This window comes from Nymphalis io, chromosome 27 (genome assembly GCF_905147045.1).
Source record: "Nymphalis io chromosome 27, ilAglIoxx1.1, whole genome shotgun sequence".
In the NCBI taxonomy this organism is placed as follows: Eukaryota; Metazoa; Arthropoda; class Insecta; order Lepidoptera; family Nymphalidae; genus Nymphalis; species Nymphalis io.
This window is the reverse complement of record NC_065914.1, coordinates 2,548,016-2,572,346: the sequence shown is the minus strand read 5'-3', so window position 1 is coordinate 2,572,346 and position 24,331 is coordinate 2,548,016. Positions and strand designations below refer to the sequence as shown.

The window sequence follows — 24,331 nt, the reverse complement described above, 5'->3', positions numbered from 1 at the left end:
ACATAATTAAAATTGATCATCGAAATTGAACATAATTAAAATATGTTTTTTCCTTAAATTTAAGGGAGTATATTTGTTATAACTGGGACGCCCAATTTCAAAATAGTCTACACTTCACGAACCACTAGACCAGAAAGACAGTAAAAAATCTGATCAATAAAATTATAAAGCTGACTGACTTTGCTCTTTGACTATATTATATTATGTAGGTTAAGCATTTTCAAAATGTCATCCTTTAAGGGGGTAAAATGGAGGATGATATAATACTGACCAGTGGTAAGCTGGCAACGAATGCATGAACGTTTGCAAGCTTAGACGCAGCGATGATCTCCTCGTTGGTGACTTGTCGCGTGTTGTCGCCGTACGCGATGTTGTCCCGGATGGAGCGCTCGAACATGACGGGCTCCTGCTGCACCAGGCCCAGCTGAGCGCGCAGGCGGGACATCGAAATGTCCCGCTTTATGTCGCGGTCGTCCAGTTTCTGTAATATATTATTACATAAATATATTTCCGCTGAAAATTTATGTCCAAGCTTCTTAAATGTTTTATATGATTCTCGTGCTTATAAAATAGTCCCATTTTATTTATTATACAATATTTAAGTACCTAACGCGAACGCAAAATATATCTATCGCAATTTTTTTTATTCGGCTTGAGACGACCACAGTAACAGTAACAGAATGTAAATGTCCCACTGCTGGGCTAAGGCCTCCTCTCCCTTTTTGAGAAGAAAGTTTTGGAGCTTATTCCACCACGCTGCTCCAACGCGGGTTGGTAGAATACACATGTGGCATAATTTCAATGAAACTAGACACATGCAGGTTTCCTCACGATGTTTTCCTTCACCTTCAAGCACGAGTTGAATTATAATTATAATATACAAATTAAGCACATGAATATTCAGTCGTGCTTGCCCGGGTTTGAACCCACGATCATCGGTTAAGATCCACGCGTTCTAATCACTGGGCCATCTCGGCTCTTGGAGCGTATCACATCATAATCGAAATATATTTTTTTTATCGATAACATCGAAGTTCCTCTTTCAATTGAAATCAAACGGTTAACAAACAAATAAAAAACTGAAATATTTTTGCCTTTGCCTAATAATATAGAAATATAAATAAATATTAAAAATGAAAAAAAAAACCTTTATATGTATAAAATTATTTATCATACCACAACTCCTTGGTGGGGATCATAGTTCCTCATCAGCAAGTGCATGATAGTAGACTTCCCGCAGCCAGATGGTCCGACCAGCGCCAAGGTCTTGCCAGGGGGCAGGTTTAGGTTCAAGCCACTTAACACTGGCACGTTGGGTCTTGTTGGATAGCGGAAGTGGATATCTTGGAAGTCCAGTTTTCCTGTAGCTATCTGTATGTCAAAAAATATAAGAATATGAATTTCACGTTTGTGACGTCAATTGTCTAAATTTAAAGCGGGTCAAACTGCGAAGCGCCGCTACTTATATAATAATATTATATATTAAAGCCTTCTCCGAAACGCGCTCCATCTTCTGGTATAAGTTTTATCTATATTGATTAAGTAGTTTTTTCAGTTAGGCATTACAATAAAAACACCCCCTCATTTGTTAGCATAGAAGATAGACTTTTTCTTTTCTCATTTGAATACAATTTGATGTTATTCTTATGTAACATGATTACACATAGAAAAGTTAATTGACGCTCAAGATAATGCAATGCAAGGCCAACTTATATGCCTTAATATCTGTATTATATCATATAAAACGTCATCATGTTTTAAAAATTACCCAATCCGGATCATCAACTGCTGTTTCCTCGTTTTGTATAACCGGCTTGCGCTGGAGAGCACGGATGATGCGTGCTCCGGAGCGACGAGCGGCCGCGAAGTTCGGTGCGAATGATAGAGCTTCAGCTAACATCCATGCTCCGTATATTAAGGCTTCAGATACCCTGAGAGAAATAAATATATTTTAAGAAAGAATATAATTGATTCCATTTCTTACGATTCATAACATTTCATTTGTCATATGTTATATATATTCAAGAAAGTCCTTGTCCTAACAAGTAATTTTGAATCATTTAAAAGGTTAATTTTAATGTAAAGCTCACCTCGGTTCAGAATGGAGATTCTACAGAGAAGAAACGGTAAGAATTTCTCTTGTTATTCTTTTTCATCCATCAATGTAAATATATTTTTATTTATTTAACATCCTTTCCGTTTTAAAAGGTTTGACAAGATTGCATACCTTGGTTGTCCTAGGTCGATGGAAAGTCTCCCTACTAGTTGTATTTTTTCATAATTGGAATATTTTACAGGATTTTTTTTGCGATTTAAGTGTTGTGTGGATTTCACAAAGGACGCGACTACTAAAAGATCATTAAGTTTTGCCGCTCAAAGCTCGATTCTACTCGGTCTTTATCCCTAAAGAATTAAATCTAAATCTCCTGTTTGGAGCTTATTTACCACGCCGCTCCAACGCGGGTCGATAGATGTGATATAATTTCATTCGACACATATAGCTTTCCTCAAAATGTTTTACTTCATCGTTCAGCACGAAATGTTATTGAAGACAAAAGTTAAACGTTTGCTTTTGTTTTTATAAATGGTAATTTTTTGACAGTCAATAAGCAACTGTGTTTGATCTGTCTATAGTTCTTTTTTCTTTTCTCTTTCCGACATTATTGATTTGATATTCGAAAGAAGAAGACACAGTATTGTTTAACTAATCACCCGCTAAATAAAATTTATAGATAAAGCCGTAATAGAAAATCAATACTAAAATGAAAGTTAATATAATATGGCGCAAAAACTCACAATATAGCATATTCATAACTCAAGTCCTCCCTCGCGATGAGGTACCCGCCGTACGCGAGCGACACGGCGTAGCCCAGCGTGGGCGCGCACAGGCACAGGCCGTACACGGGCCCGCGCACCCAGCGCCCGCCGTTCTGCGCGTCCGCCGCCGCCAGCGCCGCCTGGTAGCGGGCCAGGATCGCGTACTCTACACCTGAATGTTTAATTTCTTATCATTCTACAATAAAGAGTATTTTAATCGTAAAAAGTTTCACCTCAGATACCTAAAATCTATTGATAAATTTTAGCAACTAGTGACTTTTTTAAACTCAGGCCAGCGTTCGACCGTTGACTTGCTTGATGTTAAGCATCGACACGGTCTAGGATGCTAGGAGCTCGGTTTCCTAGAAGAAACATGTTTACTCTGGATTTAAAAACACCAACCACCACCAACGTTGTACGTATTAGGAAATACAGATTCAGGCGAAGTGTTCTACAGTTTTGTAGTACGAATTATAAATGTGGATTCGAAGCACTTCGTACGTAGGTGGGAAATGTGCACCATGTATGGCGCTTTGGTCGCGTTCATGACTAACGAGGTAGTCAATTATTATCAGTTATATTTCGAAGTCGTAACATCTCAATGTTAAAATTTCTCTCCAAATTCAGGTAATATTCTGAAAATTGGTAATATTTCTTACCTAAGCTATGTACTGTGCGGACGTTAAGAACAGCTTCTGTTGCTAGTCTGGATGCGCTTTCCAGTGCACGTTGCTCCTTTATTTCTGACTTCTTCGTTATCCACCCTTCAAGGCATATTCCACCAATGACCTTGTAAATAATACAGTATATAAAATTTTGTGATGCATTAAATAACCAACTAATAATAATCTGCTGTATACCACATTATTATATAATAAGCTGGGTAATTGCCCAGTAAATGAAGGTGCAGCGTATTGGATGGAAAAACACGTGGCAGAATTTCATCAGACTTTTCCATCACTGCTGAGCTGAAGTAAACTCACTTAAGTGATGTTTCTCCTAATTCTATCCGAGAGCTTACCTCCGATAAATATATAATGAAGTTAAAGCACATTATACTTACGCAGGGTACACTGACTAAGCTAACAAGGGTCATCTTCCAGGAGTATGCCAAAGCTAGACTCACGCCTAGGACCATCGTACTGACTCCTTGCAACATGGTGCCAAGACGAGTACCTGTGAACAAGTTTAAATTATTAAATCGGAGATTTTTCTCACTTATAATATCATCGTTATCCCATGAAATACTTTGTATTTCTGTGCTTCGTTTCGTGGTGGGTAAGCCAGGATAATTAGAAACCCGGGTGAAAGTTACAAATTTAAAATTCAATGTAGAATCACTTACTTCTAGGCAGTCAGAGTAAAAACTGCTATTGTTCGGAAAATACCCTGACCTGAGAAAAACCGGTGAAAATACTCAGCGGGTATTTTTGAAGATTTTTTATTTTTATTTTATATAGTTTTAAATATAATAAAGATATACGCTTTACTGGTTTATATAAATCCTAAGGTCTGCTATGTTAAGTTTTTGAGGTAAGAAATTCAGGAACCGATTGGTGTTTAGTTATAAAAATAAATCAGTATTTTTGATCCTCTAGGATCTTATTAAGTAAGTAATGTTTGTATTAAATACTTAATTATAATTATTTGAAACAAGAAAGTGGTGTCTTTTTAGTCTTTATTTATTTATTTTTACTGGTGGTAGGGCTTTGTGCAAGCTCGTCTGGGTAGGTACCACCCACTCATCAGATATTCTACCGCAAAACAGCAATACTTGATATTGTTGTGTTCCGGTTTGAAGTGTGAGTGAGCCAGTGTAATTACAGGTACAAGGGACATAAAATCTTAGTTCCCAAGGTTGGTGGCGCATTGGCTATAAGCGATGGTTGACATTTCTTACAATGCCAATGTCTAAGGGCGTTTGGTGACCACTCACCATCAGGTGGCCCATATGCTCGTCCACCTTCCTATTCTATAAAAAAAAAAAAAAACAGAACTAACTTATCGTTACAATAAAAGTGCATTACCAGAGTAATTCAATCAAAAGCTTAACTTGCAAAAATAATACAGGTTTCTGTTAATTTAGGCATTATAAATTCCCAAAGGTATCGTACCTGTAGCGCCTTGAACTGCTGCGCAGTCAGAAGCAAGTCGCGCGCACAGCGCACCCACAGAATTGGTCGGGATGTCGAACCAGCCTTGTTCCTTTAATAAAAAGACATATATTTTTAGATACGTTCTCAATGATTGATTAATGATCAACGCACAGACTAAAAAATAATACATGGAGACCTTCCTTTTCTATGTTCTATAAAATCGCAATAAGATAGACGAATAATCTTAAAAATGATACAAATTATTTAAGTAAAATTACAAATATATATTTTAATCAATTGTAAATTTAATTAACATAGCTTAAATATGAAAGTTATAGGTATGTAAACTCACGCAGCACAGCTAGTATAATTATAAAATGGTCATATAATATTCTATATATAATATGTAAAACCAACAAAGTTTACCTGCACCAAAAAATTTTCGAATGTCATGACCCGCAGTCTGTCCGTAAGCTTCGCACCCGCCAGGCCAAACAGCCACGCTTGCAGGAATGTCACCAGACCACTAATAGCCGCTGCACAGGCAAACATACCCGCGTAGAATTGTGACTGACGCAGAATTTCATCAGGGTCTGGCCACGAGAACATCTAGAAGGAATACTTAAGCTGGAATCGGTCTTTTTAGGAATTTACCGTTTTATTTTTAAAGCCGCAGCTTCTAAGATAAGGACCTTAATTATAAATTTGGTCAGCAATTGTCAGTTTTTCCAGAGCGAAAGTGTTACGCTCCCGTGCCTCGGAAAGCACGTTGGTTCTGAGCCTAAACTCTTTCCAATCGTGTCAGATTTGCCGTTCCATTAGTGCACAAGCGCACTCTCACTCGGTCACTTTGCGCACAAATTTGTGCACTATATGTCTTGCAGAGCTGATTATTATATACAAAACATGCCGTGGTTTAAATCGTTCATGAGGACATCATCATCTCACAGTCAACCTTTAAACTTTTAATATGTTTAGAGATATCAAAAGTTTATTGTATCTTATATAAACTTACCCCATATAACTTAGAGAAGAGCAACGCAAAGATAGGCATTGTGGCTCCGATTAGCAGAGACGCTAGTCCTCCACCAGCTAAAAGCGGCCACTCCTTGCTGTTCAACTTCAGGAGTTGCCAAGTTGATACATTCACCTCTTTTTCAACAATAGCGTCCTCTTCCTGAAACATAAGTAATTAATAAGGTCACTTAAAACTTTTGAATTCTCCTCGCAACTAGCAAAACCCGCCTCTTGGCCTTCGTGGAATTTAGTTCGTGACGCAAATTCTTCACAACCTGCGATTTTAACATACATTATGCCTATTTAAATAATACATATAAAATGTTTAAATTATTAAATAGCAGCGGAAGTCTAACATAAAAAAATGGTTGTTTTGGTAACTCGCAAATATCCGTATTAACTTGAAGAGAGGCAGTTATTTTGAAATCACAGACAGACACTTCAATTTCATTCATTTGTATAGATTTGCGAAAACATAATCGATGTTTACCTGTTCCGGTACTATATTTGTTGCGGGCATAACTGGAGTTGCCATGGACCCAAGGCGGAAACTGCCTCGGACGAAGCTATCTCTTCTGAAGGATTCTATAAAGTTAAGTTACAAAAGAATTAGCAGGTATTGATCTAATTTGTTGGAAACATCTCGCTCTTGAGTATTGCAAGTGCCATGTTCGAGAGCGAGAGGGAATGGCTAGCTCAGCTGCGAAGTGGTCATCGCGATAATATAGGCCGTTAAGAGTTGGCGATAGTTCCGCTAACCTTCTTCATCAAAAAGGATTAGGAATATGCATATGTGCACCTTTTCCCAGTTGAAAATGAGAGTGTTTTCAGTACCCTGATCTACGCACTAAGGGTTACCTTCTTGACCTGGATTGTAATTTTTTTTCTATAAAATGGGTAGGCTATTGGAAAAATGGGCCACCTGATGATAAATGGTCACCGCTAGAGACATCGGTGGCGCAAGAAAAATTAAACAATCCTTCTATCGCCCATGCGTCACCATCCTTGGGAACTATGGTGTCCTTTGTGCCTGTAGCTACACGGCATCATCATCTTATAAATATTTTTTTTACCTCTGCGAGCTATGGAGCAAACGCTGCTATTTCGTCGGACAACGCTTCGTTTCCTTTCAGTTTCAGCTTTAAGAACTTCATTATGAACATCATCCTCATCAAGAGATTCGGGTACAGCATCTATGCTCCTGAAAAACAAATTATCAATACCATAAATGTTAGCCGTGATATCGCAGTGGTTAGAAGACGTGAATCATAACTGATGATCGATGTGTATTTGTTTGAAGAAACCTGCATGTGTCGAATGGAAATCTGACAAGTACTTTTTTTGAATGGACGGTTTGAACTTACTCCATTGCGCTGCTTCACTGCGGGTTGGTGGGTACACGTCGCGAATTTTCGTCCGCTACATGCAGAATTTTCTCACAATGTTTTCCTTCACCATCGACAGTAAAAAGTAACAGTCTGTGAATGTCCCACTGCTGGGCTAAGACCTCTTCTCCCTTTTGGAAGAGAAGGTTTGGAGCTTATTCCACCACGCTGCTCCAATGCGGTTTGGTTGAATACACATGTGGCAGAAATTTAGTGAAATTCGACACATGAAAGTTTCCTCACGATGTTTTCCTTCACCGTTAAGCACGAGATGAATTATAAACACAAATTAAGTACATGGAAATTCAGTGGTGGAAAGATTCTTGTTTTCGAATCTATCAGCTTACTATGACAAATAATATATTACATAAATATTCCTTACCTTTGTGTCATATCGTCTTGCAGCAGCTGCCAATAAGCGCCTTTCTTTTCAAGCAGTTCCAAGTGTGTTCCTTGTTCTAGAACTGCACCCTGTTCTATGTATACGATACGTGATGCATTTACTATCGTTGATAATCTAAAAATAACAATAAAATTTTAATAAAAAAATTATTACTCGGTGGCAGGGTTTTGCAAGCCCGTCTTGGTATCACCAACTAATCACATATACAACAACCAAACAATAATACACGATATTGTTGTCCCGGCGTGAAGAGTGAGTGAGTCAGTTGTTAGTTATGATAAAAGAAGCCTACGTCCTTCCTTGGGGCTCAAGCTTACTTTATACCAAAATTTATCAAAATCGGTTCAGTGCTTTAGCCGCGAATGCGTGACAGACAGAGTCACATTCAGATGTATAATATTGGTATAGATGTATGTTTTTATGTAACACATATGTCAACTCTGATATATAAATAATTCCACCCACTGCTAGAAGGTTGACTGGAATAGATCCATGGGATAAGTCCGCCTTAGTACATATTATTTTTCATGTTATGTATGTAAAAAAAAAAAAAACCAAATATCAATGTTAGATTTCTCGTTCTCTAATTTCCGTCTTTTAATAAGGACATTAATTGTTTAAAATTATTATATAATGTATTTTTTACCAACCTATGTGACACCACTAATGTTGTCCGTCCTCTGCTTGCGGCATCCAATGCTGCTTGAACCTGGAGTAATTAAACTAATTATTAATACTGATAGTCAACGTAGCATCGAACAAAACAACTGCCATAACAATTCAACGGTATATGTTTTTTGTTAAATCTAAAAATCGTTTACTTTCAATCATAAAAAAAGGCTTGAAGCGATCGATTAATTCCCAATGCAGGTTTTTTTTTATTGTATGGCAGGACGTCTGCCGGGTCCGCTAGTAATGGTATATTTTCTGATTGTCTAAAGCTCACCTGTCGTTCAGAAGTTGGATCCAAAGCAGAGGTGGGTTCGTCCAATAATAGAACCGATGGTTTCCTCAATAACGCACGAGCTATCGCCACTCTTTGCTTCTGACCCCCAGAGAGTTGAGCTCCTTTCTCCCCGAGGATTGTGTCATAGCCCTAACGCAAACAAGAGAAATAAATAAAAATGTTTTATTTAAATAAACAATGTGTATTATAAAATTAAGTATGTATGGTTCTACAGGTTGTTATCCGTATATATTTTATAAAAAACAGTTTAGGGGTGTATTTAATTTTTGTTTCTACCTCTATTTGTAAAGCTTGTGTAAAGAGTTGGTGAGACAATAGTTGAAGAGGTCAGGATCGAACCATCGACTGCCACATTGCTAGACGATGCGCTATCAATGCTTAAAGTTAAAGAAATATTAATTTATTCCAAAAAATGTCATAATTATCTGACAGAGCTTACTAAAAATATAAACAATTTTCTAGGCAAGCTACATCCTAGACCTTGTCGATGCTTAACATCAGGCAACGATCAAACGCTAGGCCAGCGTAAAGATAAAAAAATAGTCCATTTTAATCTGTGGATATCTTAAGAATAAACTAGAAATGTTTTGTGTTAAGCACCTACTAATATCAGCGGCATTAACAAAACAACAATAGTAACACATAAGATAGGAATTCAGTTCAACAGAATACATGTTAGGAACATTGGCTAACAGACGTTGAACAAAGGTTTACCAAAAATTTATTAATTCTTATAAAATACCGCCGATGACAAGTAATGTGTGGTAAAACCCTAAACGCAAGTAAAAAGCGATAATGCCAAAAAAATGAGTCGCAAGGAAAAAATTATATGACCCTCAAGTCACGGATTATATCCTCTTTTGTGGGTGGATCCCCAAACTGCAGGCTAATTTGAATATAAATTGTACCTCTTTTATTAATTAAGATATTTTTATTTTACTTAGCTGTAATTATCTCTACTAATATTATAAATAAGTAAGTCTTTCATCTGTTATGCTTTCACGGCTTAACCGCTGAACTGAATTCGATGACATTTGGTATGAGGCATGCTTGAACCCAATCATAGGCTACTTTTTAAACACCAAAAACACGAGTGAAACCGTGGGTGAAAACTAGTGATTTATAAGTATGACTTACATTTGCAAGTTTTACGATAAAGTGATGCGCGTGCGCAATCTTGGCGGCTTCTATCATGCTCTCCTCACTGGCGTCCTCAACCCCCAACATAATGTTCTCCCTAATGGTACCACTAAACAGCACCGGTTCTTGGCCTACGACACCTATAAACAAATCAGAATTATAAATAAATAGTTTACTATGAATAGCATTTATTAATCGCATCACCAGCATCCAGCATATTATAAATGCGAATTTGAGTTAATAAAAGCCAAGATCGCCCAGCGGTAAGAGCGCGTGGGTTCAAACCCGGGCAAGCACCACTGAATTTTCATGTTCTAATGTATATGTATATGTTATTTGTGATTATAATTCATCTCATGCTTGACGGTGAAGGAAAACATCGTAAGGAAACCTGAATGTGTCTAATTTCACTGAAATTCTGCCATTGTGTATTCCACCAAGCTCTGGAGCAGCTCCAAAATCATCACAAAAAGGGAGAGGAGGCTTTAGCCCTAGCAGTGGGACATTCACAGGCTGTTACTTAATGTAAGTTACTTACGCTGCCACGTTTTAACTACTCAGTAGATCATCATGAAATTTTGCATACACATTATCGGGAGAATACAGAAAAGGACATAAGATACATAACACACTTCTCACTTACTCGTGGGCGACACGCGGCGGCGATTAGTATTATATATATTTCACTTGTGTCTTATTATAATATAAATATCTCTATTACAAAACGCAGTTAAAAAAAGTATACAACAAAAGTAAATTAAAATAATGTCAATAATAATTTATCGGATCCGAGATTTTCCAGTGGTTAGAACTTAGAACGCGTGACTCTTAAGCGATGATCACGGGTTCAAACCCAAGCAGCAAGAATTATCAGGTGCTTAATTTGTGTTTATAATTCATCATGCGTGGAAATCATCGTGGAAGAACATGTGTCAAATTTCACTGAAATTCTGCAATGTTCCACAAACCTGCTCCAAGCTCCAAGCCTTATCTCAATTATCCCAGCTGTGGGTCATTCACTGGCTGTTACTTTATAAATAAAAGATTATATAATTCGTATTTATCGAATTGTCCACTTACCAATACTCCTCCGGTAGTGGTGTAAGTGTAATGTATTCAGTTTATGACCGTCAACGGATATACAGCCACTGTCCGGTTCGTACGCTCGTTGTAACAGTTGCAATAAAGTCGACTTCCCACATCCGGATCCGCCGACAAGCGCTACCGTCTCACCCGCTTTTACTATCAGAGAAAGCCCACGCAGAACCTAAGAATTAAATTTAAAAAAATAATGTAATTGTATAAAAAGCCGAGATGGAATGGAGGCGCTTAATTAGTGATTATAATTCATCTCATGCTAAACGGTGAAGGAAAACATCGCGAGGAAACCTACATGTGTCGAATTTCACTAAAATTCTGCCACATGTATATTCCACCAACCCGCATTGTAGCAGCGTGGTGGAATAAGCTCCAAGCGTTCTCAAAAGGATAAGAGGCTTTAGTCCCGCAGTGAGACATTCACAGACTGTTACATTTATAATTGCATTTATACAATTTGCAGCAATAAAAAATATATTCATATTAATTTAATTATCAAGAGATATGTGGTCTGTGTGTTATTACACAATATATGTACGTCGACTCTTATAATTATAATTATAAATATATTGTGATTTTTTAATTAGTTTTTACATCCATGAATGTGCACATGTTATGCAAATAAAGAATATTTTATATGGCGGGACGACACGTGTGGAGCATTGAATTAATGTTTATTGAAAAAAAATCTAATTGGAGAAAACTAATAAATAAATGTGGTTGTAGTTTTCTTGAATTTGCTCAATAGAAATTTTACCGCCAAACAGCAATTACTATTGTCGTGTTCCGGTTTAAAGGGTGAGTGAGCCAGTGTAACTACAGGTGCACGGGACATAACATCTTAGTTCCCAAGGTGGCGCATTGGCGATGTAGCGAACATTTACGGTAATTTAATACTAGAAAAAAAATTAAATAATCATTCCAAGCTTCCGTTATAATAAATCAATCGTTTTTAGGGCTATGTATACGTAATTTTAATAAAATTCCCTCATCTATACTTGAATTGCCACAAAGCAGGCTTCAATTAGTTATAAAAAATATCTTATTAGTAAAGTCTATTACTCTGTTGCTGAATATATATCTAACAAGAATTCGTGGATTGAATGATTGCTGGATCTCATGCATGCTAATTGTATGTAATTGATACCAAATTTGTATTTTTGTAAAAAAAAGCGTTACTACAGATTTTCTCTTCAGAAAAAAGCCGAGATGGCCCAGTGGTAAGAACGCGTGAATCTTAACCGATGATCGTGGGTTCAAACCCGGGCAAGCACCACTGAATTTTCATGTGCTTAATTTGTGATTATAATTCATCTCGTGCTTTACGGTGAAGGAAAACATCGTGAGGAAACCTGCATGTGTTTAATTTCACTGAAGTTCTGCCACATGTGAATTCTACCAACCCGCATTGGAGCAGCGTGGTGGAATAAGCTCCAAACCTTCTCGTCAAAAAGAGGAGAGGAGGCCTTTAGCCCAGCAGTGGAACATTCACAGGCTGTTACGGTACGGTTACGGTACAGATTTTCTTGCCGGTTTTTTGGTAGAATCCACATTCCGAACCGGTGGTAGCGCTTGACGATTCATATATACTTGTAAAAATATATTTGAATAAAAAATATTTTGTTTTTGTTAATGCTTCTCACAGTAATATTATAAAGCAACGTATTTACCTAGTATATGCGCCACGCACATCCAATGGAGTGGAGAGCGCATCATAAGAGATAGCTGCCGTTTGCTATCACGGCATTTGGGTCTTACACTCGCGCCTCAATAGGCAATTTACATTTAAAAAAAAAACAATAATTGTCTATGTCGTTTCTTTATTAATCCTCATAATTCTTTACGTCATATATCAGAATTTGTTTACGAATGGAAACTTTATTAACATTATACTTTGCGGTTATCTATGTGTCATGAAAATACTGGAAATATTATGATTAATATCGCATTACAAGATGTATTGTAATTAGGTATGAATCGAAATATATAAGGCAAGAGGAAAATTGAAAACAATATGGTAGTATCATGTGTGAAACATGATCATGAATGATATAAGATTATGCAATAAGGGAATATAACTAAGGTTATGCCTTTATTTTATTTATTTCCTGTAACTATTTAATATATATATTTTTCATATGTTAAAATATTGTACGAAACTTTATAATGTAAGCAATAATATTCATTACGTGGAAATTTTTATGAGGTAACGCATCCAGACTTAATTTATGTGTTTTTTTATATAATTTATTTTAATATAATTTTAAGGGCCCTGGTACGATAACTAGCTAGCTTTAGTTGTGAACCCTGATTCGGAGTATAAAAGACGCGGCGCATTGCTGCGATATGGTTCGCTTCCACGGTTCGTGTAAACATATTAACTAATAATCACCTACAAACTAATTAGCAAGTTCCTGCGATGCGTCGTGCGTACTTGCATATTTGTGCATCGTCTCATCGCACTTTTGTGTCGGTACTTAATTGGACCAGTCGTGAATGACGTAATAAAAATGCTATCGCTACAAAGCGCACAAGCTGGGACTTTACGCGGGTAAGTTGGAAAGGGCGAATTACAGCGAGGTGTCTATTTAAGTCTCACGTGTTATATAACAGCATAATAAATTGAAGCCACTTTCTCACAATATTCTTAATATGTCACATGAAGATCCACTATGCCTGTAATACACTGGTTCACTCAGTACAAAGTATTGCTGTTTGGTGATAAATTATGGTTAATCCGACTCATACGAGCTTGCTCAAAGCCGAGCTATAGATTAATTGTAAATGACCTATTTTTATAATAAGCAAATGTAATAAATTTCGATTCAATATGGAAAGGGAGGAAGAGAAATGTTGATAGCACTATCACCATTCCATGTAACCATGATTTATGCATTAGCTGTTTTTAATATTGATTCGTATAAAATAAAATGAAATGAATTATATTTATTTCACAACACGAAGCAAAAAAATAATCATTTAAAGTTAATTAATCAATATAAACCGTTTAACAAAACATTCTTTGTGAGATCACTCGTACGGACAGACGCAGTGGTCGTAATTACTATCGACTAAATTTAAATGTACCAATTATACATTATATCAAATCAATAGAAAAGAAATATAATTGAAATATTAAATAATAGTAAATGACGTGCGTGTACTAGCTAATTGTCCTGGCTTCGCATGGTAGATGAAAAGAAAAATATATTTTGGATAGGATTTGCGTAAAATCCGTTCTCAATGAGCGTCTACGTCAGGGAAGGCAACTGTGACAAATTTCAAGTCAATCGGGCAGATAGCTTAAGAGATCTCGTGATGAGTAGTATTTCGCTTGTATATATAGCGAATCATAAGAAGAAAAATAATTAAAATATAATATTGTAAACATATCATCAGTATGTGTATGTGTGTGCACGTGTGCGTGGGTGCGTGTGTGTTTATTAATGTATATATTTATTGTAAGCCCTTTTTAAAATGTTAGGTTTTAGTAGGATTATTATTTTACCTTGACATCGGCTCTTGAAGGGTAATTAAAGTACAAGTTCTCGAAGACAATATCTCCCTTGAGCCTCTCCGGTTTGATCCCTGAGTCCTCTAGCGCGTTAATATTCGACTGCCGCTCCAACAATTTGAACAGCGATTTAGCTGCTCCTCTCGCTGTCGAAAATATTTCCAAGTGTGGATTGCACATTGCAATATTCTGTGCAGCCATAAATGTGCAGAATAAAACCTAGAAAAGACGATACATTATCTATAATACAAATTTTGTCTCACTTTGAGGATGGGGATCGAATCCATTGTCCTTTTCTGTACCCCTGTGTATGTATTTGCTGAGTAGTAAAAGCGAAATAAACAAATAAACTTTCGCATTTATAATATAAGTAAGAATTTTCTAAAATTGTTTGAAAACTTGATTTCTTTGTTAAATTTAGGTCAAAACTGTTAATATTTTTTGTCTGTTTGAATGTATTCTTGGATGGTCTGACGGGCCGGTTGGCGTGGTTGGTAGATAATTGACTTTCACGCCAAAGGTTGTGGGTTCGATTCCCACCCAGGACAGCCATTTGTGTGCAGGAAAATATCTGTTTGTCCTGAGACTGGGTGTAATTATCTATATAAGTATGTATTTACAAAATAATAGTATATTTAGTATATCAGTTGTCTGGTTTCCATAGTACGAGCTCTGCTTAGTTTGGGATCAGATTGATGTGTGAATAATGTCCCAGGATATTATTAAATAATATCGAAAATATGGTTTAGATGTGACTGGCGGTAGGTGGCGCATCTATCAGGATCATATTTTTAATGAAACGTAGTCGTGCAATATTTTTATTCAAATAGGCTTTCACAAGTACTTATAAATCGTTAAGCTACCACCACAACCCAGGTTGTTTCATTACTAGTAATGTAGAAGTCTTGTATTTATTTTTACCGTCACTAAGACTCCAGGATGGTACACCCTCTCGTCAGCATCTAACGGCATGTCATATACACAGAGAGCGGCTCCGTAAGCGAACACGACAGCATTTAAGCTGTACGTCAGCAGCCAGCCTAGGCCCGCGCCGGCGCCCGACCACGCGCAACGCTTGCGCGCTGCGGCGCTTGCGCCGTTCAGAGCCTCAGAGTATCTAAGTTAAAATAAATGCTTTATTAAAATAAATAAATATATTTAACATATAAAACATAAATAAATTAGTAAAATTACAATATTAAAAATACAATAATATTTATAAAATATTCATAAATACATAAAAAATATTTTTATTTCTATTCAATATATATACATACAAATAAAAACAGATAAAAACTTACTTTGTAACTTCCACTTTCTCTCCAGAGTAAGCTCTGACGGTTCTTATGGCGGAAAGAGCTTGCTCAACTATTCTACCTGCTGTTCCATATGAGACCACTTCCTCCGAAGAACAACGAGTTTGATTCTAAAGGACGAATGTAGAAATTACTCATTTATAAAACACTAGCAAAATTTATATAAAGACCATCACCTGACATGTTATTATAAAGTACTGAGATCCAACAAAGTGTTTTTTTTTAATTATATAGATAGGACGGGCATATGGGCTACCTGGTATGGTGGATGGTAAGTGGTTACTATCGGCCATAGACTTTGGCGTTGAAGGATATATTTACCATTGCTTACATCCACCTTAGGATCTAAGATGTTATGTCTCTATTGCGGAAAACAACAATAATAAGTATAGATGTTGGCTCTAAAATATGGTGGTACCTAACCAGTTGGGCTTGCACGAACCCCACCATACCTCAACTAAAATGTGTATATATGCACCAATTTTCATTTACCTTTTTTCTGTAATGTTGAATTGCTTTCCGATTTTTTTGGCGAAAAATGAACCACCCGTCATCAGAGAAAGCGATAAGATGGCGTGATATAATATATAAATATTATAGAATAAATGGTTCAATACAAACAATTTGTTTATTATTATTATTATTTACCTTAGCAACCGTTGCCGCGACGAACAACGCTATTGGCACAATTGCCAAGCCCGCTAGCGTAAGTTGCCAGCCATGAACCAATGCAACTGTTGAAGCCATGATAACACTGCCAGCCAGATACGCGGCCATCGCAACATGCTCACCGACACCCATTTTTAATTTGTCTACGTCTCTGTTGAAAGAAATATTAGAATTAATTTATACATAAATATAAGCTTCGTACTCGTTTCCAAAAATTAAATATATAGTATTTGTTTTTTTTTTAAAGTTAAACTTTAAGTTTTAAGTAATTGTTTTTGTTTTTCTTTTTTTTACTTCTGTTTGTATTTTCTTTTTTCTTTGTGTGTGCAATAAAGTTGTTTAATAATAATAATAATAATATGACACATGCCTGCTAATCCAACATGAGAATAGCCGCCATTTCCGAAATCGCTAAAGACATTGTCGACTACAAAAAACCGGCAAATATTTCTCTTTAACGGCAGTAATTGAGTGGAGCACATCGCTCACATATCTGAAAGGTTCTCGAGTGGACACCACGAAACGGAAAACGCAAAATTCTCAGTCGGACAGTCTCTCTAGAAGGTGGACCATGCGGGTAGCATAAGACCAGCCATCGAGGAAATCCTTGGGGACTTTTGTCCAGTAGTAGACGTTTTCCGGCTGATATTATAATACTGATGAATCTGCAGTATCTCCTGCAATATAACATTAAAAATAGATAATTTTCAACTTACTCGGTGAGAGCCGACGCAAAGTTCATCGTCGTATTTGTATCAAAGAATGCTGTTTCTTGACTAAGCACAGACCGTAAAAGCTTCCATCTTAACCTTGTTATCTAGAAAGTAAATTGTTTTTTTACATAAACATGGCAGTAGGGTTATGTGCAGACATAGTTATATTTTAAACAGCCATATCAGTGACAATTAGTACCAGTAAAGACTAGCTGTTTGGTAGTAGAATAATAGTGAGTGATACTTGGTGGTAGGGCTTTGGGTAGGTACCGAACGGGCTTGAACAAAACCCCACCAATAATCGCCAAGCAGTATATTCCGGTTGGAAAGGTGAATGAGCCTGTATAACGACTATAAGCATATCATAGTTTTCAAAGTTTGTGGCGAATTACCGATTTAAGGAATGGTTAATATTTTATAAAGCGCTAATGTCTATAAAGCCGAGATGGCCTAGTGGTTAGAACGCGTGAATCTTAACTGATGATCGTGGGTTCAAACCCGGGCAAGCACCGCTAAATTTCAATTGCTTAATTTGTGTTTATAATTCATCTCGTGCTTGACGGTGAAGGAAAACATCGTGAGGAAACCTGCATGTGTCTAATTTCATTGAAATTATGCCACATGTGTATTCTACCAACCCGCATTGGAGCAGCGTGGTGGAATAAGCTCCAAACCTTCTCCTCTAAAGGGAGAGGAGGCCTTAGCCCAGCAGTGGGACATTAACAGGCTGTTACTGTACTGTTACTGTAATGTCTATAGGCGATGGTGACCACTTATCATCAGATGGCCTTTCCACCAATAGAATACAACTGAATTTTCATAATGCAACTCATATATAGTCGTAAAATTATTTAATAATTAGTAATAGTCGTTATTTAATTTTACATCGCAAACATTCTTTGATAGTTGTGTTAAGCGATACTATGGAAAAATTTGTAACGTTTTTTGGGATTCTCATTATCACTAAATCACACCCATCTGTGTCGCTTACTTACCATCCTAGAAGCTGCCCAGTTAGCTAGTGTGACGGCACCAGCTGCCGCTACCATTTGGCATATCATGATAACGACACTGGCGAGAGCGAAGGCCACTGAGTCATCGACAAGGGCGTCCATATGTAGAGTTCTATTTCCGTCATCTCTGAAATTATTGAAAAAAATATATGCGTTAATAACCTATTTTTATGGCTGACATACGGCCGAATACTGAAACGTTACTTAAATATTAAAGTGCAACTTCATTTCACTCATAATTCATTCACATTCGCATAGTCGCAAATCGCGAAGATCGAGATAAACACGACTTATCTTAAAGACGAACATTCTGGAACTGTGCGGCAGATAAAGCTGTTGAATGATTCCTAAGCTAAGCTTTCTCAGCCCCGGTATGTGATTGCGGCACTGGTTTTATGTTAGTATTAGGATACGAGAGAATAGATATATATTACAGCCGTTTCATAAAAACAGTACATGCATATAATAAAAAAACAGCACTAGAAAACGACTCAAATAATATCTGCCTAAAAATAAAAACTTGTAGCACAATAAACTGTTAAACTCTTTCAAAATAATAGAAAGATAATAAAAACAATAGGTACACGTGTAGATTTGTTTATTCAAAACTAGTGTTCGTCCGCAGCTTTGCCCGCATGATAGGTTATGCGGAGATGTTAGTGTTGGAGGGAAGAGTTGAGAAGCTTGCTATATACCAAAATTCATCCAAATCGTTTCAGTGTTCTAACCAAGACAGCGTTATTAAGTATAAAAAATAGATATAAAATAATATATAGTCCGTCTAACTTAGGCCTATACTCCTTATTAATAGATTAGAAGTCAGATGTCAATATATTTTTAAATAAGCTTGCAAAAGTCGAGATGGCCTAGTGGTAAGAACGCGTGATACTTAACCGATGAACGTGGGTTCAAACCCGGGCAAGCACCACTGAATTTTCAGGTGCTTAATTTCTGTTTATAATTCATCTCGTGCTTTTCGGTGAAGGAAAACATCGTAAGGAAACCTGCATGTGTCTAATTTCATCGAAATTCTGCCACATGTGTATTCCACCAACCCGCATTGGAGCAGCGTGGTGGAATAAGCTCCAAACCTTCTCCTCAAAAAGGGAGAGGAGGCATTAGCCCAGCAGTGGGACATTTACAGGCTGTTATTGTATTGTATTGCAAAATTTATATCATCATAAGAACTGATCTCTGTTTTAAAATTTGTTTTTATTGTGTTATTACATAGTTTTCTTTTAAAGAATAGAAAGGCGGACGAATATACGGGTCCTGACGGTAAGTGGTCACCAACGCCCATAGACATTGGTATTGTAAGAACGACTTGACGAGCTTGGCTTACCACCAGTAACTGTTTAGTAGTTTCTAGCATTGTTGTAATATTAATACCACTTATAATTTATTTTATATTAGTTTTATTTCCGCATGTCGTACCTCTAAGTATGGCAACTTTTACCCTTAGACATATTCATTTGTAATTATTACTGTATGTCATGTTGGTAATAAAAAATAAAAATAAATAAATTAAAAATGGGCTAACCCCAAAAATATCCAACTTTCTTTAATGTGCTAAATTTCCAGAAAATAATGTAAATATAATTAAATTCTTATCAGCTAGCTATACTTACAATTTCTGTCCTCCACCAAAAATTTGTAGTATTAGATCCTTTGCTGGCGGTTCCTTTGCATTGTGACGTTGGATAAATAGTGCCGTCAGTTCTCCGTAAATCAAAACCGCTGCCACCAGACCACCAGAACAAACCCCTCCGAGAAGAGCTCCTATAATCGTGGCCGTCACTTCGCTCCATGTCGAATATCGCCACTGAAACAATAGAAATAATGCTTTATTATATTTATAAATCAGTTACTATCAATTATTTATTCTTTTAGTACAAGATCCGAATTAGTGTTCACTTTTACCCATCTGCTTACCGGGTGAAAATATTTTTTTCTTAAATGTTACATTGAAATAAACATGTCCTGATTAGGTTGCCCAGAAAAATATGGTCATGATTATTTTAAATTAATTATTCTATTCTTTTTTTTTTAATTCTTCATCCAAGCACACGAGTGTTACTTTTTTTTTTGTATAAAATAATTATAATAGTGATGTAGCCTATATAGTTTTTTATTATTCATATAATATTTTTTTTATCATCATGTGGTATTTGGTTTAATTATGTTAGGTGTTTCAATAAAAAAATACTATTATAGTATTTTAGTTAACAGTACGTGTCCATATAAAGATTATCATGTATAAACGACTCAATTATATAATATAACTGAACATACATATTATCAGTTTCTTATAAATAATTTAGGTGGTTTTAGATAATTTTTAGTTACTTATTACAAAAAAGACTCCTCTTTTATTAATAGACTACATTTTGCCTCTTTGTATCGTTAATACAGTTGGCGTGAAGCCGGTTGGCGTGGTTGGTAGATTGCCTTTCACGCCGAAGGGTATGGGTTCGATTCCCACCCACGACAGACATTTGTATGCATGAACATGTCTGTTTGTCCCGAGTCTAGGTGTAATTATCTATATAAGCATGTATTTACAAAAGAAAAGTCGTATATGTAGTATATCAGTTGTCTGGTTTCCAAAGTACAAGCTCTGCTTAGTTTGGGATCAGATGACCGTGTGTGAATAATGTCCCAGGATATTATTATTATTATAATCATCTTCGACAATCTTCATTCAATATTCAAACGTTTTAACCACTGAACCATCACGACTCCTGAGTACGCAAGTGGCATTTTTACAAAGGAATTTTAATTAGTTAATTGATTTAGAAATTATAAACGCATTGATATCCAGTTTATCGATATCGCCAGTAGCGAATACGTTATGGAGTATGACGGAAATATTTTATAATAACATTATTTACATAGTAAATAATAGCATATACTTACATTAAAGATTTCAAATATGTATAAAACTTTAATTAAAAAGTTCCCTACTCAAATAACCTATTCGTTGAAAACGTTCCAATGAGTGACCTCTGTCGCACATTCGCGAGGAGTTGGATATCATGCTGATTTCCTGATTATGCTGCAGCATCAGATCAGTAGAAAAGCAATAGGAAACAGCTAATGATCTTCAAATTGATGAAGAGAATTTCTTTAATCGAATTCTCGGGCAAGTAAAATTTCGAAAGAGAAAACTAAAAATCGGTTCATCCGTTTTGAAAATTAAAATCAAAGAAACACCCAGCCCTGACAAGAACCGGTGAAAGAAACACATCGGATTTTTTTATCATGTTTCGATTACAAATTTTCAGTGCTTAAAAATAGCCACGAGGAGGTCAATTCATTCCCAAGGTGAGCTATCATCCATAAATTCATTAATTGTACTTTAGCACATAAGTGTTCCTTTACATTTTTTTTTTAAATTTAGCAACTGAGGCATTTTGAACGCTTTCTGAGATCCTGTTGTAGAACCGTAAATATTGCCCCACAAAGAGTTACTGACTCTATGCAGTCGAGTAACGGGAGTAATTAGTTTGTGTTTGTTCCTTGTACCAATGTTATGTGTATTACATTTTCTCAAGAAACCATTAATATTTTTCCGTACATACATAGCATTACATAATATGTATTGAGAAGCAACAGTTAATAAAAAAATTCTTTAAATTTCTGTTTTAAAGACGCATGCATGCACACATTAAACTTATAAGAACTTTTTAGCGCCGATGATTAAATAAAAAAATATATATATATAATACAAATCATGACCGTGTGGAATGGTGGCAAGAATCCTAACAGCATGTCACCGTTTAGTCGGTATTCCGATTCTCTTGGTAAAAAATTACAGAGCCCTTGGTGTTTTTTTAGTTGCAAGTAAGTAGGTACCACCCACTAACTACGTCTACCACCAAACAGAAATAATGTATGTATTGTTGTGTTCCGGTTTGCATTACTGATCCTGAGCTGAGTCGTATGTAACTCCTAAACGGATGAACCGATTTTTAGTGTTAATATCATTTTTGTACTGTAAACTGTAACTGTAACAGCCTGTTAATGTCCCACTGCTGAGCTAAGGCCTACTCTCTCTTTTGAGGAGAAGGTTTGGAGCTTATGCCACCACGCTGCTCCAATGCGGGTTCGTAGAATACACATGTGGCATAATTTCAATAAAATTAGACACATGCAGGTTTCCTCACAATGTTTTCCTTCACCGTCAAGCACATCGGATCAAGAAACGACGACAAATGTAATAATAATTTTTTTTGTACGACCCAAAAAAATGATATGTGATTCTAGCGAAATTAAATTATTTTTTGAATCGATAATACAAAAATGTATTCGTGTGTTTATTATGCTTTCACGTTTTAACTACTCAAGTCTACTATAGGAGGTTGTGGAGCTTATTCCACTACGCTACTCCAATACGGGTCGGTGGATACATATATGATAGACTTTCGATTTTCTTTCCATTGAAAGAGTACCAAGCATGACACGAATTAATTTAATTAATTTTATAAATCTGTGGTGCTGTAAATGTAAATTTGAAACCGCCATATTCATTTAAGTTACATGTGTTTTATTTTATTGATTAGAAAGTCAGCGTTAAATATTAAGAAATAGACCGCCTCGTTGGTCTAGTGGCTTGATGGAAGGGCGCAGACCCGGAGGTCCTGGGTCCAATTCCCAGGTTGGGCCAATAAACAGTTATTATTTTCTGTCAGAAAATTCTCAGTAGCAGCCAGGGGTCTGGAAGTTGGAATTGTGTACACTCCCGTGCCTCGAAAATCACGTAAATTTATGAGAGTTAGGAAATAGAGAGTGCACCTGTGCTTGCGCACACACTTGTGCACTATAATATCTCTTGCGTAGTTGGCTTATCTCTCTTGAGATTGGCCGCCGTGGCCGAAATTGGGCTGGAGAACATTATTATTTATATTTAGAAATACATGTTCTTATTGCTTATATAAAACAAATATATACCAATTATAGGCTAACTTAAAATAATAATAATAATATCCTGGAACATTTTTCACACACGGCCATCTGATCCCAAATTAAGCTTGTACAGAGCTTGTGCTATGGAAACCAGACAACTGATATACTACATATACTTCTTTTCTTTTGTAAATACATACTTATATAGATAATTCAAATAAAAAGTGTCTTATTGACGAAAAACAAAAAAAAACTTTCTTTTTGACATTAACAGAAACTAGTAAATATAGATGCAATTGTGAATCTAGAGATCAAAAGTTAAAAATTATGTAAACACAAACAAATATTAAATTAAATTAAAATTTTCATTTTTTAAATTTCTTAACCAAAACAATTTCAATGGAATTTGTATATGTAAGAGGTATTTTTGTTAATTCATATAACTTTATAAAGTGTGTTTTGAGTTTGGCTTTATTTCACATTAACGATTTATAAAATATATCAGTCAACATTTTTTGTCATTTATTCTAGCATTTTCCAGCTCTGTTCAGTGGAGCGTTTATAATTAAATTCGTTCTCGACAGCTTACATTTAAAACTTTGAGCATTAATTACACTCGAATTAAGCCTAGGAGTCACAATGTTTAATTCTTGTCAAATTTTAGCACCTACCTTTATCTCATGCTATAATTTTATGTAAAAAACAGTCTGTAATATTTCTACGGTGAGTTAGTTTTACGAGTATAATGGCGTAAAAAGGCATCGTAATTGCTTATTTTATGAGTCACACGGTCTTTGTTCGATAAAAGTTTTAAGTTTTTTTTTGTATTCGTTCTAATCTATCTTAATATGTTTTATAATATGGATTCCAAGATACTATACAGTAATCTAACTTGCATTTTATTAATGAAAGTAATATTATTAATAATGTACTGGATTTTTAAGTGTTAGTAGATCTGATTATAAAGTATTTACTATATGCTCACGAAATCGTTTATGTGTTCTAACTACTGAGCTAATTATATATATATATAAGTAATAATAAGTAACTGCTCCTAAAGTAACCTCCGATTTCGGCCACGGCAGCCAATCTCAAGAGAGATTAGTAGCTGCGCAGGAGATATTATGCTATGCTATCTCAATTATTTTGCACTTAACCATTTATTAATTGAAACAATTAAAGTGTTTTTATTATTATTGCTTTGATAAACATACCTTTAATTAAGTTTTCAGTACAATCAACGGCTCGTATTTCAACGATTATGAATGTTTTTTATTA

General features: G+C 35.8%; 1 protein-coding gene across 2 annotated transcripts in view; it reads right to left on the bottom strand.

The window, feature by feature from the left end:
• The window catches only part of LOC126778790 (multidrug resistance protein homolog 49-like), a 61,702-nt gene that overhangs the window by 4,218 nt on the left and 33,153 nt on the right, over positions 1 to 24,331 (bottom strand). For both annotated transcript variants that reach the window (XM_050502453.1, XM_050502454.1), the window contains 23 exons: positions 19,777 to 19,970; positions 18,131 to 18,275; positions 17,139 to 17,239; positions 16,402 to 16,573; positions 15,739 to 15,863; positions 15,359 to 15,554; positions 14,432 to 14,656; positions 10,906 to 11,092; positions 9,823 to 9,965; positions 8,665 to 8,814; positions 8,369 to 8,427; positions 7,698 to 7,832; positions 7,004 to 7,131; positions 6,421 to 6,515; positions 5,929 to 6,090; positions 5,340 to 5,522; positions 4,932 to 5,022; positions 3,881 to 3,993; positions 3,477 to 3,606; positions 2,797 to 2,989; positions 1,769 to 1,931; positions 1,177 to 1,371; positions 272 to 481 (listed from right to left, as the gene is read on the bottom strand). In XM_050502453.1, coding sequence (XP_050358410.1) covers positions 272 to 481; positions 1,177 to 1,371; positions 1,769 to 1,931; positions 2,797 to 2,989; positions 3,477 to 3,606; positions 3,881 to 3,993; positions 4,932 to 5,022; positions 5,340 to 5,522; positions 5,929 to 6,090; positions 6,421 to 6,515; positions 7,004 to 7,131; positions 7,698 to 7,832; positions 8,369 to 8,427; positions 8,665 to 8,814; positions 9,823 to 9,965; positions 10,906 to 11,092; positions 14,432 to 14,656; positions 15,359 to 15,554; positions 15,739 to 15,863; positions 16,402 to 16,573; positions 17,139 to 17,239; positions 18,131 to 18,275; positions 19,777 to 19,970 — 3,495 coding nt within the window. The remainder of the gene's footprint in view (positions 1 to 271; positions 482 to 1,176; positions 1,372 to 1,768; positions 1,932 to 2,796; positions 2,990 to 3,476; positions 3,607 to 3,880; positions 3,994 to 4,931; positions 5,023 to 5,339; positions 5,523 to 5,928; positions 6,091 to 6,420; positions 6,516 to 7,003; positions 7,132 to 7,697; positions 7,833 to 8,368; positions 8,428 to 8,664; positions 8,815 to 9,822; positions 9,966 to 10,905; positions 11,093 to 14,431; positions 14,657 to 15,358; positions 15,555 to 15,738; positions 15,864 to 16,401; positions 16,574 to 17,138; positions 17,240 to 18,130; positions 18,276 to 19,776; positions 19,971 to 24,331) is intronic.